Source organism: Petaurus breviceps, unplaced genomic scaffold, assembly GCF_028583685.1.
Source record: "Petaurus breviceps papuanus isolate PSGF00001 unplaced genomic scaffold, PetGlider_PUasm1.0 90842, whole genome shotgun sequence".
Classification (NCBI taxonomy): Eukaryota; Metazoa; Chordata; class Mammalia; order Diprotodontia; family Petauridae; genus Petaurus; species Petaurus breviceps.
Genome location: NW_027187358.1, coordinates 14788450 through 14809523, shown reverse-complemented (window position 1 = coordinate 14809523; position 21074 = coordinate 14788450). Strand labels below are relative to the sequence as shown.

At 33.9% G+C, this 21074-nt stretch overlaps 1 protein-coding gene across 11 annotated transcripts in view; it reads left to right on the top strand.

Moving 5' to 3' along the window:
• NRXN1 (neurexin 1) overlaps positions 1-21074 on the top strand; it is a 1464789-nt gene that overhangs the window by 739223 nt on the left and 704492 nt on the right. For all 11 annotated transcript variants that reach the window (XM_069071685.1, XM_069071684.1, XM_069071683.1 and 8 more), the window contains one exon: positions 4084-4203. In XM_069071685.1, coding sequence (XP_068927786.1) covers positions 4084-4203 — 120 coding nt within the window. The remainder of the gene's footprint in view (positions 1-4083; positions 4204-21074) is intronic.

Here is a 21074-nt window from a genome sequence, read left to right as displayed (position 1 = left end):
CAGCACAATTCAGTATTAATTCCAGGCCCTAGGACTATTAGGAAAAATATCAATTGTACCTACTACGAACATAACCAAATAAATATATATTATGGTTTTTTTTGTATTTGTTAATCAAATTCTAGATCCTGAAGAAATGAATTCTTTAAACTTTCCCTTAACATTCAGTTTCTTGGAATTTATATCTCCAAACCAAACTGGCATCACTCATCTTTCAAATTGCTTGGAAAATTGGAAACTTGATATAATCAAGAACATTTTTCCGTCAGCCTCTCTAGTGATGGAAACATTTCCTAGACTCCCATTCAACAGTCACTTGTCTCCAATCATGGGAAATCCACTTTAGTGGTGATTCACTAATGCCATTCTCAGGTTCTAGCTCTGCTAGAGAAGGTCATACCAATTTTAAACTGATCTTCCTTTGGCTATAAGAGAGGATAGTGTTAGATAATTATAAGTCATGAGCAGTTTCAGTCCAATTTAATATCTAACAAAGGTGTAGCTTTTACACATAGTAAGGGAACAAATCTTCCTTATTTCTCCACAGAAAAAAACTGTCTTTCACTTGCCTTCCTTACTTTGTCATCTTATTCCCTGCCATTTCTATATGTTTAATACAAAAGTCCTTGTGACTTGTCGCAGTTTAATTCAGTGATGAAATAAGTGGGGCATTATGTAAGGAAAGTGTACATAAATTCAGGGATAGGTTATGTGCAAAAACTTGCAGATGTTTACATGGTGCTTCTTGAAAATATTTGAAAAGATGAATAGGATGGAAAATGTGTCTAGTCAGAAAATGGGTTGTATTCTCTGTAATAACTGAGATCAAATGTTTCACATGGCTCTTTGTTTCCCCAAAATCTAAATTAAGCAGAATCATCCATTGGTGTGCCCCTAACCTTTCATTTCTTAGATGCCTTCATCCCTGTTTGATACAGCTTAAGGATTAATTTTAAGACTAAGAGATCTACATTTGGATTACACTTTGTCAGCAGCTTTACATTCATTTTATCAAAAATAATACTTTCAACAACCTTGAAATTCTTGTTAAATCTTAGAATTTTTAGTCTTGCCTTTCTTGCCAGCTGAGGAATAATACATAGAGTCCCTGTGTAAATCAGAAACTGGATAGAAATGTGTCTTCCCCTCTACTATCTAGTTCTTTGATTATTCTGATAAATAAAAATCAATCTTTTAAATATTGCTCTAAAAACTTTCAAATAATGTTATTCTTAGTCTGTTTCTCAATAATAGCTTTATATAAAGCATTTCTTCTTCCTCATAGGTAGTCTCAAAAAACTAAGCCACTTAGAGGTTTTCAGTTCCTTTTGGTCTTTTGATATAAGCCTGAGCAAAACTAGAGTAATGTAGGTTTCTTAGTGTCTTTACCTATACAATAGGAATTATAATGCATTACAGTTCATTAATTTGCTATCTATTGAATCAAAATTTGCCAATATTAAAATGCATTATGAGCCAGAATTTCCCTTTACAGTATATGTACTGTACATACACACACATACATATATATATATACATATATATATATATAATTAGTCTGCTAAGTAAATTAATGTTATGGATAAGATCTTAAGGGGGATGTTTATGTTAAGAAGATAATGATTGTAATGAGATATTATTGTACAATAAGAAATGACAAGCAGGATGATTTCAGAAAAAAAACCTGGAAAGACTTACAGGAACTGATGCATAGTGAAGTGAACAGGACCAAGAGAAGATTGTATACAATAACAGCAATATTGTTTGATCAAGAACTGTAAATAGCTATTCTTAGAAAAACAACAATCCAAGATAATCCCAAAGGACTAATGATGAAGCATACTATCCAGCTCCAGAGAAAGAATGGATATTGACCAAATACACACTGAAGCATGCTATTTTTTCACTTTCTCTAGGTTTTTTTTCTTTTATTCGAGTCTTGTTCAAAATGCCTCATACAGAAATATTTTATATAATTGCACATATATAACCTATATCTGATTGCTTACTCTCTAGGAGAGGGGCAAGAGAGAAAGGAATAGAATTTGGAACTCAAAACTTTAAATAAAAAGGTCAAGAGATTTTTAAAAAGAAGATAAGCAATTTTTCAGGCCTTAAGAGAAAATTAATCTACGTACAAGTACATATTATTCTAATTTCAAATAATTCATTAAAACTGGTCTCCAAAGATAATTACTTATAACATTTCATTGGCCTAGTTTCTATTGTCTTTTGTACTTGAGAATTACTCAACTATGTTTGTTTAACAAACTAGTTTAGAGTATGGATTTTTCATTAGTTAAAAAATCTTTCCTACTTAGTCCAAAATTAGTAAATTTTAATGGCATTAATAATTTTAAAAGTAGCTAAAGATAATAAAACAAATATTTTAGACAAATTTGAAGTGACTATAGATATCTTTAAGGCTTATACAACTCAGAGAAACCACTTCTGATCACCCAAAGTACCAAACTATCTAATGGATTCCTGCAACGATGTTTCCTCCATGAAGGACCAAATGGCATTCTTTTCTTCCTGACCCATACACACTATTAATCCACCTCCTTCTATAATGTAAAGTAATTTTTTTTTTGCATTTGGTAAAATACTCTATAAATGGAGCCCATTTGGCAAGTAGTTTATATGACATGTTTAAAACTTAAATGCAAATGCAAGATGAAAGAGATAGTGAAAAAAAAAGATGGGAAGGGGTAATTGGCCCATTAATGACCATAGAACATACTATATCTGAAAATGACAAATGGAGCAGCCCCTCCAAACAAGCAAGGCAATCATTCTGGTAATGCATTCATATCACTCCAAAAGGGGGAAAAATCCTTTTAATTTTCCTTCATTACATGTCATCAGCTCAATTAACCATTATATTTGTAGTAAAATACTGGCAAATTACTGCTTTCTCACTCTGGCTTGCCTTAAGATTGATGGCTGTTAGTATTAATTTGTTTGCTTTTGATGTCATTTCTTCCCTTTTTATAGCAGCATGCATTGGACTATGAATGTTCTCTCTGTTTGCTCCCATTTCAGTATTGCTTACTAACATTTAATATATTTTGCTTTTTTTTTTAATTTTGCTGACAAAGTTGCATTGATGAAAGCTGACTTGCAAGGTAGATAGCCCTGTGTGTATAAAAATGAGACTGAAACCCCACAATGCACAGTGGGAACCCAATGCAAACTGTTTTTGAATTTCTGTATTAGAACATGTTTGGGTTCAGATTTCCTTCCCTGCCCCCATACATAATGTACTACACTAAGCCTGCTTTTGCAGCATAATTTGCATAAAGGCTTTCAGTCTTGAATATGTTTGTACAGTGATTGCCCTAGTGCTTTGATCATACTTATTAGTTTTGGGTTTTTTTTTTTGGTTTGTTTTTCAGTGATCTAGTTTATGATTCTTTAGACATAGTCTAGCTTTGTTTTTCATTTGTATGTCATTTGGGGGCATGCCAGGTCATTATTACTGAGATTTTCAATTTTTGTTAATTGCATGTTATCATTAAAGCATGTGAGTTGATACTTGCCAACATACCTTCCAAAAAAACAAAACAAAGCAAAACAATCATGGTGCTAGACCATTTTTGCAGGGTAAATCCTGGAATCTCAGTAACTTGTTTTTGCATCACTTTCTTCCATTATTTTCCCAATCTTTATCTCAATTTCATGAAGTTTTAATACCCATTTTCATGATGCCACTATTCATTCATGAGGAAATTAATACATTTTTTGAAAACCAAAATACTTTATAGAATCAGCTGACGGTGTAATGAGATTACCTGCTGCTACAATGAGAATAGCCGTGGTGCTCTTGGATTAACTGTTTGCTTCCTTTCAATCAATGACATTAATGAACTGTGTGGTATTCTGGGAACTGCAGAAAACTTTGGCAAGGCAGCTCCTTGGTTCCTAAGTCAACAGTGGGAAGGACAACTTTAAAACCAGTTTGTTCATGCAACTTGAGGTGTTGGCAACTACTATCTGTGATCTAGCTCATGTGCAAAGATCAACCAAGAGGGACGCTTGTTGCTGATAAAAAGTGCAAGTTTCCTCTGAATTTTCTTACAGGGCCCAGTACCACTTGCCAAGAGGACTCCTGTTCCAACCAAGGTGTATGCTTGCAGCAGTGGGATGGATTCAGCTGTGACTGTAGCATGACCTCTTTCAGTGGCCCACTATGCAATGACCGTGAGTAGCTGGCTCTCATTCTCTATTGAGATGTATATATGTATGTATGTGTGTATATGTATATGTTATGCTGTGTTGTGAACCAAGGATGTTGATTTCTAAATGCTGTGTGGGAAAAAGGCTTCGATTTTCTTTGCCGTTTGTGTGCATTCCTAATGCAATGATAGTAACCTTGTTGAAAAGAGCTTTTTTTCTCCTTTCCTAAATATGACAATTTCTTTTTCTGATTTTAAAAGAACCTTCAAATTGCATTATATTAAGTGATATTTAATTTCATAACATTATATCCTGAGGCCTGTAATTTCAGTGAACAGTTGACAGGTCTCATTATTTCTCTCTCTACATTTCTTTAGGCACTTCCCTCCCTCTCCCTGTATAAACATACTCTTTTACATTCCATCCTCCAAGTTCTTTATCCTAAGTTTCAACCAAGCACTGGATTTTATTCCCCCTTAGGACCAGGGGAGTCTGCATATAGCCAAAGCCCATTCTATAATAGTAGTCCAGCTTTTTTCACTGAGTCAAGACTATAGGACAGCAAATAGATGTTTAAGGGAAAAATTAATTGGTTTATATTGATGTGATGGATAGTGTTTCTTAGGAAAATAATGAATTCTGCTTTGTGGAATATTTTGTTGATTTCATTTAAATTATCATCTTTTGCAGTTTTATGATATGTTTTCTAAGTTAATACCTCTTGGTTTACTGTAAATAAGATCTCACCATGCCTGATATCTAATATCCCCTAATATCTTTATAGATAAGATTAGGGGTTACATGAAAAAAGGTAGGAAATTGTGGGTCAAATTTGGAATCAATTATGTCATGTGCACTAGGTAACTGGAAGCCTTCAATTCCTTTGAGGTTAGGCCCCTTTGCATGTTTGGATCCAAAGTTAAACATCATTTACTCTCTTTTCTGGGAAAATGCCATATTATATATTTGCACAGTATACCACCCCCCATATTCAATATACCACTTATTATTGAGAAATATACTTTTATCTCTGGAATATTTAAAATAAGTTGACAACTTAAGTGCCAGTAAACTTGATGTGCATTTTCTTAGTGAATCAAGTATACCTGGAGAAGAAGTGTGATGTGGTAGAAAGATGTTTGTTTGTTAAATATTTACTGCATTCAAGGTACTGAGGACATAATGACATATAAGAATTAGTCTCTCCCCTCAAGAAATTTACAATTTAGTCTGGGAAAAATGTCTGAGAATATGGTATAGTTAAAGGTAGCTAAAATAAATATCTATTTCAAAAGTGCCATAAATGATATATATATTGTATGATTTGAGAGGACTGAGATATCACCATACGATGGAATGGAAGGAATGGTTTCAAAGGTAAGAGAGAGGTTGGAAGAAAGTTTGAAATTTCTACATTTATTTGAGACTAAGAGGCAGGGTGGCATCATGGATAGAGAACAAACATCACATTCAGGAAGATCTAGATACAGATCTATCTCAGACACATGCTTCCTGTTTGATCTTGGACAAGGCATTTAATTTCTCAATGTTCTAAGCAGCAGGGACTCTTAAACTTTTTTTTTTTTTTAATATCGTGTACCCTTTGATATTCTGGTAAAGGCTATGGACCTGTTCTCAGAATAATGCTTATTGCCCACATTCATATTTGAAGGACATGTCAAATTTCCATTAGAAGTTTATGAAAATAATGAGATAATTTTTCTCATCCAAGTTCATGAATCCTTTGAAATCTATCCGTGGATCTCTTAGGGTACATGGACCCCAACTTAAGAACACCTTCTATGAAACTATAAATTTCTGAGAAAGTGCTAACCTGCATTGGTAGAACTTCACCTAGAAGTTTTCCTATATGATGATATCACCAGTCCTATCTCTATCTCTATATTTGAGATTATGTCTATCTATCTACATTATCTACCCAAAGGAAAAACCTGTTCTGCTTCAAGTACTTAGTTGACCTGAACAACCTTGGACTAACAAAATGACAGATGCATTGGACTAATCTTCAAATACCTATAAATCATGATTTCTATGAACAAATCACCACTAATTGGCTCAGAAGAAAGTTAAACTCCCTGTAGTTCTCTGTCAGTTCTGTCATTTTTAGAGAATGGCAAACCCAGTTTAAAATAAAAAGCAACCTAGTAATAGAATATACAGTTGAGTTATAACTTACTGTATGAAATAACTTTGCTACTGGAGTGGTAGATGTGTGAGTTGAGTTTTGTAAAGCAATCAAGGTCATTGTTTAAAATAATATTGTGGCTTTTTAAAATTAAGGTAAAATAAAAATCCCTAATGCGTCTGTTTTGAAATTCATTTTTAACATATCAGGATTATTTTTATGTAATTCAAATGATTATGAAGAATTGATATCTGTTTCTAATTAAGTATTTGAGACATTTGTTGAAACTCATTATTTTATACCATCCTGTAATAATTGATATAAAACTCTGTAAGTATAGTAGATATTGGGGAAAAAAACACTTTTTAAACTGATAAATAAGTAGATTAATCCTCAAAAAATCTCAATGGTGATCTATTTTTCTCTGACTCAGAATGATTGACAATCACTATCATAACACTGGCAGCTCCATATTTTCATCCCCTCTCCCAGGGAAGGAGACCTAACCTTGGTTTCAGGAACAGATAAAGATTTGAATAGCTCATCATTTAATTCATGACCAATGTTGCTCCTGCACATGTAGTTTTGATAGACTTATCTGTTATGTGGTTAACAATACTTTTCACATGAAAATACTTTTCATTTAGCTACAGAATATATTCCTCCAAATGTTGCCAAATATACCTTCCTGATTTATAGAAGAAGCAAAAATATGGTCACGTCACATTGTTCTTGCTTATGCATTAGGAAAAATTGTAAGAATTTTGCTTATTATGTGTATTTATTATTCTTTTCGCTAAGAATCATCACGATGCAATCCTAAGTAGCTACGTTTGTATTTGGTTCATTTATAGAAAAAAATGGTTTGGATGTTACTTTGGAAAGATAGGAATGGTGATGACAATGATAGGGCTGCTGTTTGGTTTTTGCTTGTAAATAGAGAAAATGCCATTTGATAATTATGCCTCCTGATAATCCTGTTACCCAAAGCAGCACTAAAATGACTTTGGAGGACTCTTAGAGCATATAAGATCTGATTGAATCATTTTTTCTAGTGGATTTTGTGGAAGCCTGTAATTTCTATTTGGTTTGAAGATTGGGGTGTTAGTGATGAGAATTAGTTTGGTATAAACCAATATTTTACAACAAAGCCTTCTTTTTTTAAAAAAAATATTATCTTGATATCAATGATAACATCCAAATGTTTCATTTTCCTCAGGTAAATACTGGAAAATAATGACAATTACTTTAGCTATGTGGTTCTAATATGGTAGGAACAGAATAGAACATTTTCATCATTTTAGGGTAATCAAAATATGCCTCATTTCTATTTTCTCAACCTTTCTTTATAGAATTTACATAAATATTCAAATTGTTGCTGAAATTTTAGACAATTTCCTTTCTACATTGAAACTGACATTTTCACTTTTTCAGTAAGGTGGGCTTAATCCCAAAGAGCTTTTCATCTCTAACCTATGTGTTTATCACTGCATATCGTAACTTCAGGCTTCTGGTTGTGTGGAAAACAATAGAAAGAAATTAACTTTTTCAAAAAAGTAAAAACAACTTCAGATACCTTTTAAAATATCCCTAAGATACCTTTCAGTTTAAATTCTAGGATTTACTATGATCCAATATACAAACCTTTGAAAAGTTGTCTCCTTAATTCAATACATAATTGGACTTTTATTAAACACAAACAAAGCAAATTGTGATAGAAAACTTCATTGCTTATGAGTATATTATTACTGAATAATACCAACTAACCAATTTTTAAAACTGCGAGAGGAGATTGTACTTCAAAAGTGTTTGTGTATAGCAGAATTTCTGAAAAAGTCATTTGAATAGCCTATTCACATATTAATAACCATATTGTACTTTTAATACCATTTGCAATATTGTACTTACATATCTCAAACAAATCATTTACTTTCCATTCCCACTGTCAATTCCCTAGTTTAAACCTTCATTAACACTCACATTGACCATGGTCATAGCATCTTAAGTGATATGCAGGCTCTTCCTACACCAATCCATTCTACACAGAGCTACCAAACTTATATTCCTAAAAACATATCTCTGTTTCATGCTCCCTACTCAGAAACCTTCAATCGATATCAAATTCCTTCCAAATAAATTCCAGACTAACTTATGTAACCGTGATATCATTGGTACTCTTTACAAGGAGAAATAACGATGACACTATACAATCCCAATTCACTCTTCTAGCCTAATCCTCTGCTATTCCCATGCATGTTGGCAAGTTCTAAGCAAACTGGATTAATCTATACTGAGCTTACTTGACATGTATTGTTCTCTTTATCAGAAAAGCTTTCTTCTTATCCTTATCTGTCAGAATCCTATGCATCTAAAACAATTAACATCATATAAGCAAAAAGATCATAAAGCCACATATTTATTTCAATAGGCTTATAAAAAGCACTTTTCAGATTATAGCATAAATTTCTATTAGAATCATTTAAGGGACCTTCTTAATAAGATCAGTAGTATACATTTTAAAACAAGAACTGTTTTTGTGCCAGCAAAGAATTAGAAATTGAAGGAATGCCCATCAAATATGGAAGAACTAAACAAGTTATGGTATATAATGATCATAAAATATTGTAGTGCTATAAAAAATGATGAGGGGGTTGGTTTCAGAGAAAAGCTTGGAAGACTTACATGAACAGATTCAAAATGAAGTCAGCAGAACTAGGAAAACTGTGTATAGTAATGGCAATTTTATAATATAATCAACTGTAAAAGACTTAGCTACTTTGATCAATACAAGATCCACAACAGTTTTAAAGGATTTGCAATGAAAAATGTTATCCACCTCCAGAAAGAGAATTAATGAACTCTGAATGCAGATTGAAGTATGTATCTTTTTTTCACTTCATTTTTTGACCTTTTTTATAACATTGCTAATGTAGAAATATGTTGTGCATGACTTCATATATACATGGATACCATATTTATTGCCCTCTTGATGGACATGGTAGAAGGAGATCATTTGGAATTGGAAACAAAAAGTCAATTAAAAAAATAAAAACAAGAGTTATCATTGTTTACAATGGAGATACACAAGATGTTTTCCTAGCACAAAAAAGATGTCTAGCAAGGTGTTCTCTCTTCTTATTAGTTTCACATAGTTCTAGAAATATTAGATATAGTAACAAGACTAGAGAACAAAATTAAAGGTACAAAACCTGGAAGGAGGAAAAATTAGACTTAATTGTGGATGATATGATGAAAACCAAAAAAAAAGTTAAGAAGCTAATTAAGATGATTAATGACATCAGAAAAATACAAAGATACAACATAAATTCACAGAAATCATCAAAAAAAGAGGAACACCTTTCAGAAACTACAAAATGCAAAAAAAAATGTGAAAGGTAACCTATCAACAATATTTACAGTTCATATGAGTATAACTTTAAGACATTCTTTATAGGAAAAAAGGAGTGGGGGAGACAAATAATTAGATAAATATTCATTGTTCATGGTTGGGCCATAATAATACAATCAAAATGACAATACTACCTAAAGTAATTTTTAGATTTATTATTATTCCAATCAAATTACTAAAAGAATACTTTGTAGAACCAGCTAATAAAATCCATTTAAGCAAACAATAATGTCTAGAACTTCAAGGAAAATAATGAGAAGTACAAATTATGGGGGCATTGCAGTAGCAAATATGAAACTATATTTTATAGAAGTTTTTAAAATACTTAGTACCAGTTTTTTAAGTGGGTCAATAGAACAGAAAAATGATGAACAAACAGAAGTTATAAAAATAGGAGACTAGGTATTTGATAAAGCCATGAATATAAATTATATAAGCAAGGATTCCATTTAGATAAAGACTTCTTGCAAAGCAGCTTTGTCAGCAATTAGGTTTAGAACAGCATCTTATGCAATATAACAAAATAAACTCAATGTGGACGCACACTTTACATGTAAAATGTTAGAATATTAGAAAAATTAGACAAAAATAAGATCAGGTTAGATCATAAAGGACAAAATAGACACTAAGAACAAAATTAAAATGTTCTTGCATAACTTAATAGAAGTTTATTTGCATCAACTATCACTGCTAAAAGTTTTACTATATATCTAAAAAACTTAGGGAATAGAAACAAGTATATAAACAAAAAGAATGTTTGCCCAGTAGATTACATGTGAACATTTTTTCCAAAAGAATAGCAAAGTATAACTTTTCACATGAAAATAAGCTCCAAATCATTAACCGTAATATAAATGCAAAATTAAAACAATTCCCGGGCTTTACTACACTGTGAAAATTGGCAAAGATGACAAGAAATGGAAAATATATACATGCTGATGTGCTGTTGATGGGGCTGTGAAGTGGTCCATTCTTTCAGAATATCAATTTGGAATAAGTCATTCAATAAATAAACATTTATTAAGTGTCAGACACTATACTGAGCAGTAGGGATTCAGAAAAAGCAAAAGACAGTCCATTCTGTCAAGGAGATCAGAGTGTAATGGTGGAGACAACCTGCAAACAGTTACATAGAAAATAAGATACATACATAATATAAGTTGGAAATAATCAACAGAAGGATGGCACTACAAATAAAGGTGATCAAAAAAGGCTTTCTGCAGAAGGTGGGATTTTCACTGGCACTTGAATAAACCAGGGAAGTCAGGGAGTGGAAATGAGGAGAGAAAGCATCCCTGCCATGGACGACAGTCAGTGAAAATTCATGGAGTCAGGAGATGGACTGTCTTGTTAAGAGAACATCAAAGATGCTATTGTCATGGGATGACAGTGTCAGTGAGGGATTATAAAGCAGAAGAACACAAAAATAGTGGTGAGGGGGAGGACATGAAAGGCTTTGAGTGATAGAGGAATTTATATTTGATACTTGAGGTGATAGGAAGCCACTAGGGTTTATTTATTGGGGGAGGGAGGAATAGTGTGACATGATCAAACTTGTACTTTAGAATGAGCTGGAGTGGGGAAAGACTTGTGGTGGGCAGATCCACCAGAAAGCTATTGCAATAGTCTAGGCATGAGGTAATGAGGGCTTGTATTAAAGTAGTGGTGGTGTCAGAGGGGAAATGTGACATAGATGTCAAAAGGGTAAAACTGACAGGCATTGGCAACAGATTCGACATGGGGGGGAGGGGATGTGTGTGTGTGTGTGTGAGAGAGAGAGAGAGAGAGAGAGAGAGAGAGAGAGAGAGAGAGAGAGAGTTCCAGGATGACACAAAGGTTGTCAGCCTCGGTGAATGGAAGGACAGTAGAACCCTCACTAATAATAATGAAGAGGTTAGGATGGGTGGGGTGGGGGTGGGGGGAAGGGACATAATGAATTCAGTTTGGGATCTGTTGAGTTGAAGATATCTGCAGGACTTCTAATTTTAGATGCCAATAGGAAACCGGAGATATGAGATGAAAGGTCAGCAGGGAAATTAAGGCTCAATGAGTAAATCTGAGAATCATCAGCACAGAGATGATAATTGAATCCACTGGAGATAATGAGCTCACCAAGTGAAATAATAAAGAGGGAGAAGAGAAGAGCACCCAGAAATCTCAAAACAGAAGTGACTTAACCATCCATACCCTTTGATCCAATGACCTAACTACCCTCCTATTGCAAGGAAGTCAGTCAGAAATATAGTTCCAACATGTAATAAAATTTTAATTAAAGTATTTTTTGTGGTTGCAAAGAACTGTACCAAATTGAGGAATGGATTGAAACTATGGTATATGAATGTGATACAGTGTTGTGAAGTAAAAATGGGAAGATTTGTAGGAAATGATACATATAAAAATAATCAGAACAAAGATAAAATACATAATGACTACAAGAGTGTCAAAAAATAAAACCTCAAGGCAAAAAGGTTGGAAAATGGGGACAGAATACATATTTTATACATTATCACACTTGATCACAATATTGAAGGTTTTGGCTTTTTTTTTTTGCTTTTCACAAGGGAGGATTGAATTCAGAAGAGGTTAAAATAATCCTGATGTAAAGACAAAATATTTCAGTAAAATGTCTGTTTTTAAAAATCATATGATTCTTTCAAAGCACCAAAATAGGAAGGGTTTATAAAAGCTGAATGATTCCTAGACCTTTGAGTTGCCAAAGTCATTTGTATTTGGTAGGGTCTGGGTGGAGCTGGGGGGGGGGGGGAAGACAGGGAAACTGAGTTTCTTTTTTGACATGAAAAGGTCTTTTTTCTTGGGAGAGAACTTGTGTTCTGGGCCAGAGCAAAACAAGTTGATGGTAGCCTCTCAAGGCTTGCTCTAGATTTAAGGGAGATTCATTGCAGGGTAATCTTAGGTTTTCTTCTAGATTACCCAGTCAAGTTTACCAAGATAAGGAACAAATACAGGAAACCAGGGCAGATGCTTCTCCTGGTTGTATAGTGCCTGATACTCCTTTTTTGCTTTATTTGAGGCAGCATACCTAAAGATGAGGGATTCCAACTCTAAAATGTGTATTCTAAGCTAAATAGTTTGTCTAGTATATTAATGAAATTTATCCTCATGAGAACTATCACGTCAAAAATGTTAGTTGAAATTGAAATGTAATTAATTGTGGCAAATCACTTTATCTCTTTACTCTTTTATTGCTAAGGCAAATTATAATTAAAATCCACATAAAGTTACCCAAACTAACAGTGCTTTTCAATAATATAATTAACCCATACTAATAAACAGTATTGTAAAGGTGCAAGGCCCATGTGTCACATCATTTTTCCTATTACTCATTTTGATTATTATTCCTGTTAAAATAACTATCACATCCATAATACATTTTTGCCTCAAGCAAACAGTGAATGACATTAGGTAATATATGTGTCTGGATTAAGTTTATTTTGATGTGCTAAAGAATTCTAATGAGCATAGCAATTCAACAAATAATTAGTTTAAGAATAAAATGTCAACATGAGCATAAACTCAAAATTTGCTGATCATTGTCGGGCATTAGTCTGTTCATTGGCAAAAGCTATTGACTTTGTGTCATATAACAACCTATCTGCTATATTGTAGAACAAAAATTGTGGCATTCAACCTATACATACACAAATACACAGATAACGCACCCTCACTATATTGTATTATACCTGAATCCTTTTTTCGAGTTTATATATACTTTCACCCCACAATCCACAACTATAATATAACCATATTAGTGAGCATAATGTCATGTTTGTGAAGATGAATATGGCTATGATGGCATGGGAAATAGCGAACATAATAACATTGTCACATTACATTAGTATAGAAATGTTCTGTGCCAAATTATAGTTGTGCTTCAATAGTGTCTGTTACCATAGGGGAATAATATATCATAGTACTGCTTTTATAAGGCTATCGTTTGGGATGGTGAAGGCACTTCCACAAAGACACTGTTTTTGTAGTTTATAAACTTTGCCAAAGAAATTCCTTCTGGTAGAAACTCGTTACATTTTTCTCTTTGATGTTCAGAGATTTTCACTGAAATAGGGATGATGAAATAGAGTTGACTGTAACTTGTTGCCATGGCACTTAAAGATACTGTCTGCTTTGTTTCAAGTTATCCTTTATTGCTATTGTTTAAAAAGGGAATCCAATATCAAGTGTTTTGGTATCAATGTTTTATCAAGATTTCTGGCTATAAATCATAGCATGTCAAAAAGAATTGTTGAGTCCAAGAAGCATTATCTCTGTCTCAATTTAAAGCAACCCATAGAACAGTACAATACATAAGCTGTTTCTTTACCTTACTCCTTAGAATTGAATAAAACTTAAATATCCATATCTACCACCAGATCTTCATTGTGGTAGTGATAGACCTGCTAAATCTTGTCCATCAAATATTAAGAAAAATCAACAGTACTTTTTAGAAATATTGTCAGAAATATCTAATGTTAATTAATAAAGGATTAAAATGTTCATACAGAGATAAAAAGCAAAGACTGGAGAAAAACTGAGTGTAGCTATTTGCCTTTCTCTTGCTCATTTATTTAATCATTTTTCTTGTTCTATGGAAATGGGAGCTATAAAAACTGGCACACAAAAGCAACTTATGCCCTTTCATATTGTAATTAGCCAGTGTATAGTGGAAAAGAGCACTGGAGTGGAGGAGAAGTTATTGTGTGAACCAAGTCATTGCATCTCTCTGGGATCTTATATCCCCACATGAGACATAAAGAGTTTGTACTAGCCAACCTCCAAGATCCATTTCAGTTCTAATAACCTGTCATTTTAACAATACTAAGATTAAAAATCTCATAAATCCCACAAAAATAAGGTGAAAAATTCAGAAAATTATCTGAATAACCTGGGGAAATCCATCTTAACATTTTAGGAGAAAGTATTTTCTTTTCTTTTAGGTTAAAATGTCAATTCATTCCATTGACTAATAATAACTAAGATTGACTATTTCTCTGATTATTTGATGCTTCTGAACTATGACTATCAATTTCTAGAGAGCATAAATCAATTGGAATGTTTTCATTTTTTCTGTGGGTTTCCCTCCCATTGTTCTTCATTTGTCTTTGATTGCTTTTTTAAATTGTGCATACATATACATAGAAATAGCCTAGTCCTCTATCCAAATTCATGTGGTTGCAACAATGAACATTCCTCCCATATCATTCAGGCAACAATCATGCTATAAACAAGCACTAGCTGTTTCACAAGCACAGTGCTAAGTGCTGAGGATACAAAGCGGGACAAAAACCTGTTTTCTGATCTCAAGGAGCTAACAGAGAAGACAATATGAAAACAGCTTTGTACACATAAGATGCAAACAGTGTAAATGAAAGGTTGTCTTAGAGAAGCAAAGGAACAAGGTGAAGGAGGGGGACACTGAGTAGGAGAAGCCTTCTGAAGAAAGTTTCATTTGAACTAAATTTTAAAGGAATCTAGGAAAGTTAGTAATCACAGTGGAGAAAGGAGAGAAATTTGGTCATATGGGCTAGCCAATAGAAAAAGCAGACTCAGGAAGTGGAAGCGTCCTGGGTAAGGAACAGCAAATAGACTAGGGTCTGAGATCCTAATTCAGGATTACCTGCTTTATTGTACACATGTTAGCAATCTCCATTTCTACTGGGAGGAGGAAGACCCTAATCCTCACAGGAAATCTGAGAGATAGAAAGTTCTAATCCATACACCTGTTTGCCCCCATTACATTCAAACATCACTTTTGAAAGGCAGATTCATTTTAAAGCAGAAATACTTTAGAGGCCAGGAATGAGACAGGACTTTGCCAAATTATACTAGTTAACTCTTTTGCTAGGATAAAAATCTAGACTGCCACCAGATGGTGTTGGAGTTTCTCTCTGAATTTCTTTCTGGGTGAGCTTTAATATGTTCCAGTTTCTGCTTTGACATGCAGTTTATGGCAATATAGCAGGTACAACACTAAGATGATACTGCTTAGTTCTAATATGCTATTTTTTATGGCTTTTACCTTATTTTTCAATTGTGGATAAATTTAAATTTCTCTTCCCAAAACAACAAAAATAATAACAATGACAACAGTACATAATGCTCTAAAAGCTCTTAAAGATACCTTCATTAAGGATAGGGATCATATGGCATCCTTCCTTTCACTTTCACTTTAATATTAGCACATATGAATCATTAATTCACCAATCAAGAAGTCTACCTTGGATAGCGATATTGAAATTGGCTTATCTCGTGCCTTTCTTGAATAGAATAGTCATTGAGTTTTTAAAAATATTTTTATATTCCATATTTGCTAGAGTTTTTGAGAAAGGTAGAGATTTCTGGGATATGATGGTTGAATATTCATTTTAGTGATGGGATATCATTGGCAATGGAAATGACAGGACTGACAACATCTTTTCATGCAGACTGACCAAAGAGTCACAATAGTACCCACATCCAAACAACCTGAATCCATCAACTTTAAAAGTGCTGAAGTTGTTAATCTTCAAAATCATTTAATGCTAAACCATTTTACCAGCTCTCACTTCACTGTGTCATTAAAGCTATGCAATAAGATTTCTAATTCTTGAGGTCTTAGTTGAATTTGTGTGATGAATTTGAATTCCCTTTAACACTCAAAGCTCCCATTTCTAACCATGACTGAAGAAACCAGTCAGTCAATAATGACCATGACCAGCCACTGGTGTAAATTGGATATCCCTGAAAGATAGAAAGAGGTTTTCTTTTATTTTCCTGGTGTAAATTAGCTATCCCTGAGTGAAAGATAAAAGGAGGTTTTCTATTATTTTCCTGACTCTGATGGGGGGGGGGGAGTAAAAAGTAATATTTATTAAGGTGTGTTTACTGAATCCAGTTATAACAGATAAACATTCAGGAGGGCATTGTTGGTATGGTCAATGAAAATGTGCCCATTGGTGTACCCTATTTGTTATATCAAGGTGTTCCTCTTGCCTAGGATTATGTCATGGGGAAAGAGGGAATCTAGGCTCCCTTCATGGACCAGTGAGGAGCCTTTGAATATACAAGAAACCAAATGAAGGGAGATCTGGGAGTGATGATAAAAGCTACTTTGGACTCATGAAAGGGGCTGTGGCAGTATAAGGTGGGAGGAGAAAGGAAGAAAGTCTTTGGGGAAATGTTTATTCTATCTGGGGAAAATGCCAAGACAAAATTAATGCTGGGGTTGAATTAAGGCAATTATTTTGTGTTTCATGTAGTCCTTGGGTAGTCTGGTGAAATCTATGGACCCCTTCTTAGAATTTTCAAATGCATAAGATAAAGCATATAAAATCACAAAGAAAATCAAACATATTGAAATAGGTATCAAAATTTAAAGAAAACAATTTAGAAATACTGAATTAAGGAATAATCCAAATGCTAAAGTAAAAATATTTTGGGGAAAAAAATGCTGCTTGTCTGATTATTTGGTTCTCTACTGCCAGCAACCTGTGTCTTTGAAGAGATTTAAATATCTAAATTTAAAAATATAGGAATAATTTCTAGGAGAGGCCTATAAACTAATTTTAAGAGCCCCAGTTCCTTACATTGCTACCCTTGTGGCTTTTGTTTTTGGTAGCATAGAAAAGGAAAGGTTTCTGTTAGTATAGGAACTCAATGGAATGCCTATCCTGTGTTAAAAAGATAGAAATTCACAATCCTCAGAAACTTTTCCATACAGCATGGAGTTTAATCTCTCTGGAATGATGGTGAAAGAGAGAAAAGTATCAAAGGCTTAATGATACCAGAGAGGACTAAGTTCCATAAAAGAATGAGTTGATATAGAAAGATGTTTAAAAAAATGTGTCGCGAACAAGGAGAAGGCTGTGTTTGACAGAGACTGTGGAAACTGTGTTAGCGTAGGCGTGAACGCTTCTTATAAATATATAACATATGACCCTTTAGGGAAAGAAACAGATGGAATATGTAGTGGAAAATAAAGACTACATTTTGTTCAACTTCCTCCTTTTGAGCAGTTCAGTGCATATTTTGATATTTGGCAAGCCTTCTGTAATGCTCAGAAAGATTTTTGGAAGCTTCCAGCACCTCATATGATTTCCAGAAGCTTACAGAGGTGCTCTGGCTGGTCTCCCATGCATCTGACTGTCAATTTGCACTAGGGTTTGGTTTGAAGGAATTTTGAGGCTATTCTTTCCAAAGCACCTACCCCACATTGTCCTACACAATTCCGAAACTTCACTTTAGGAACATCTGTTCTGATGTGGTCCATGCAAGACGCATCTCCAGTTGAGGAAGTCTTTGGATGGTAGTGGCAGTATAACATCACTTAGACTTTGTATGCATTTTGGATGGCATCAATCATGAATCGACTCTCTCAGGTCCAATTGTGAGAAACAGTTCCATTTTAGCAAATTATAAACAGAGCAGTATCAGAAAAACACCAATTTCTTGCCACCACAGGAAGCATCACAGGAGTAATTAAACTGGATCTGGGTTTGTCAGACCCATTTCTTTTATTGACAGTGACAATAATTCTGTATATCAAAACCTTGAAGCATTTTCAGTGTTGTTGAAGTGATAACGATAAAAACCTGAGGTCTTAAAATTAAATCCTGTGGTCCTAAAATTCATCTACCAAGGGCAGTTTCAGACATTTCTTTCCAAGTGGTCTTGAACACTGTCTTCTCCCTCTGAAATTGAGTGGCTGTAAATTGTGTAATATGATATTAGATTTTAACGGAATTTATGCAAGCCCTGGTTCTGCATGTCTATAATCATCACTAATATTACACATAGGCAGGCCAGGAGTATATAAGAGCTATTCCACATGATATGGGTGACAGCTAGCAAGCTCTTCACACGCAAAAAAACTCTTGAAGTAATGTGAACACTGAGTTTTGAAAATGTGTTGTGCCCTCCCTTGTCTAGACTATATGTATACATATGTACACAAATGCATGTGTTGTGTATATGTACACATATGCACATAAATATATACAAATGCAGGTGTCAATAAATGTGACTATATGCATGTGTGTTTATGTACATAGATATATATATAGGAACATATATGTATATTAATATCATTTATGTTTTGATAAATGTTTTAATATGATTGATTTCCTTTGTAATTTTATGCACTTTATACCTTTAAAGGCATTTAGTCTGAGACAGTGTCAATAGACAGCCCACTAACAGAGAAGTTCTTGATACACACATACACACACACACACACACATTAAGAAACTCTGACCTAGAGATTAAACTTCTTACCGTGACATTCAAGGCTTACCATAATTTAGCTCCAATGTACCTTTCTATTTAGTCTTCTGTCACTTTACTCCCCTGGGAACTTTCAGTTCCAAACAGGACCTATTGCTGGAGCATGCTTTGTGTTATCTTGGTACAATATCATTGAATGTGGTATTATCTGTACTAGAATGCACCCAGATCCCCCAACTCTATGGAGTCTTGTCCATCTTTGGAAACACAGCTAAAATCTTACATGCTTTGTAAAGTCCACTCTAACCATCCCACCTGCGAGGATCTCTTCCCTCTTCTGGACTACAACAGCTTTTATATCTGTACAACTCACTGGCATTACCATCTAGTAGTGGCTTATACTCTTAAGTAGCTTTCCGATTTACATGTGTCTTACATCTTCACCTCTATTAGAAATATCTGGGGAACAGATACACTGGTCTTAGTCTTCTTCATATTCCTACTATCAGCCCCTCACCCAGTTTGGCATAAAATAGGTTAATATGTATTAGTTGATTAGGTGATACTTAAAATTCTCATTAGTAATTTGTTTCAATCTTTCCCCCTCCACACAGGACTATTTTAAAATGCTAATGCACCTTTAAAGAATAACAAATTAATTCCCTACAAATATAAAGTAAATTTGTTGGATTGTTTTATTCTGGTCAGGAAGGCTACCAGGAAAGTGTGCCTGGTGTTTTTAGTGGGATAAAGTTTACAAGGAATGCTGTTGGGGTCTGGAGAAACTAGGGTATAGGAAGAGGAAATACCAGAATTTTTGTACACTTCATCATTTTGTCTGTGACCTAACTTCCCCTATCATCAAATCAGATTTATAAAATACAAGGATTTTCAGTTTTTTTCAAAATAACTGAATTTCATTCGCTTCAAGTCTATCATCTCCCAAGGAATGAAAAGTGAATATGAAACTTTAAAAATCTTTCATTTAGTATATTTTTATCTATGAGCTTTAATACTTCAGAATATTGGACTGTTTTCTCTAGTGGCAACCAAGATAACCTTTGTGGGTAAAATAATATCATTTCTCTTAAGAATGTGATTCTCCAGTGTACCAGCTTTAGAACACTAGCATTTTGGGGAAAATTCTTTAAAATACTTTCTTTTTAAGTCCATACCTCTATAGATTAATGAAATAAACAACCAAATAGTGAAAAATCTGCACCTAATTCTATTATATAGACAAAAGAAAGACCCTTGTCTGACTGAGCAGCATTGTGTTGGTGGTGGTGGTGGTGATAGTATTTGTCACAAAAGAAATTCTGAGAGACATTGTTGTGATTAATTTGTCAGTAAGGCTAGCAATTGTCAATAAAAGCACTCTAATGATTCTTAATAACCAAAGACCCTGAGAGAGGACTGGCAGGGTCTCTCAAAGTGATTTACAAGATGACAGAACAGAATCTTGGGCAACATAATGTGCCTTCTTATTGGCTGGAAAGTAAAACAAAACAAAAAAAAAAAAAAACACAAAACCTCTAACATCAGCTTGGTATCGTATTAGGACATTTGGACTACACCTTCTGAAATCCTCATAACCACAAATAAGACATGTGATTCAGGCACTTTGAGAGTTTTTACAAAAGCAAAGTGTAAATATGTTTGACCTTAGTTTCTCAAGAATGTGGATGGTGGGTGAAGTTACAAGGGTGGGACATACAAGTTATAAGACAAGGAGAGAGATACAAGGCAAAAGAATAGAATTGTGACCCAAATAGTCTAAAATTGCATGAGTAAACTTGTAACAAGGGTAAGGAATTTCGACTTACACAGCAAAGGAGAATAACAAAAAAATAAATCACCTTTCAATTTCACATTTTGCTGTTGTTAAATGTGGTAAAGAATAAACAATGACTATAGAGAAGTCAGTGGCCCTAGGTTCAAATCTTATTTCTGGTGCTTACAATCTGGTGACTTTGGGCAAGTCAGTTATTATTTTCTTAACTCTCAGCTCCTCATCCTTAAAATGTAAGCATTAGGCTAGACTCTGAGATTCCTTCCAATTTGATAGATGCTATTGTTGTCTTCTCTCTCTCTCTCTCTCTCTCTCTCTCTCTCTCTCTCTCT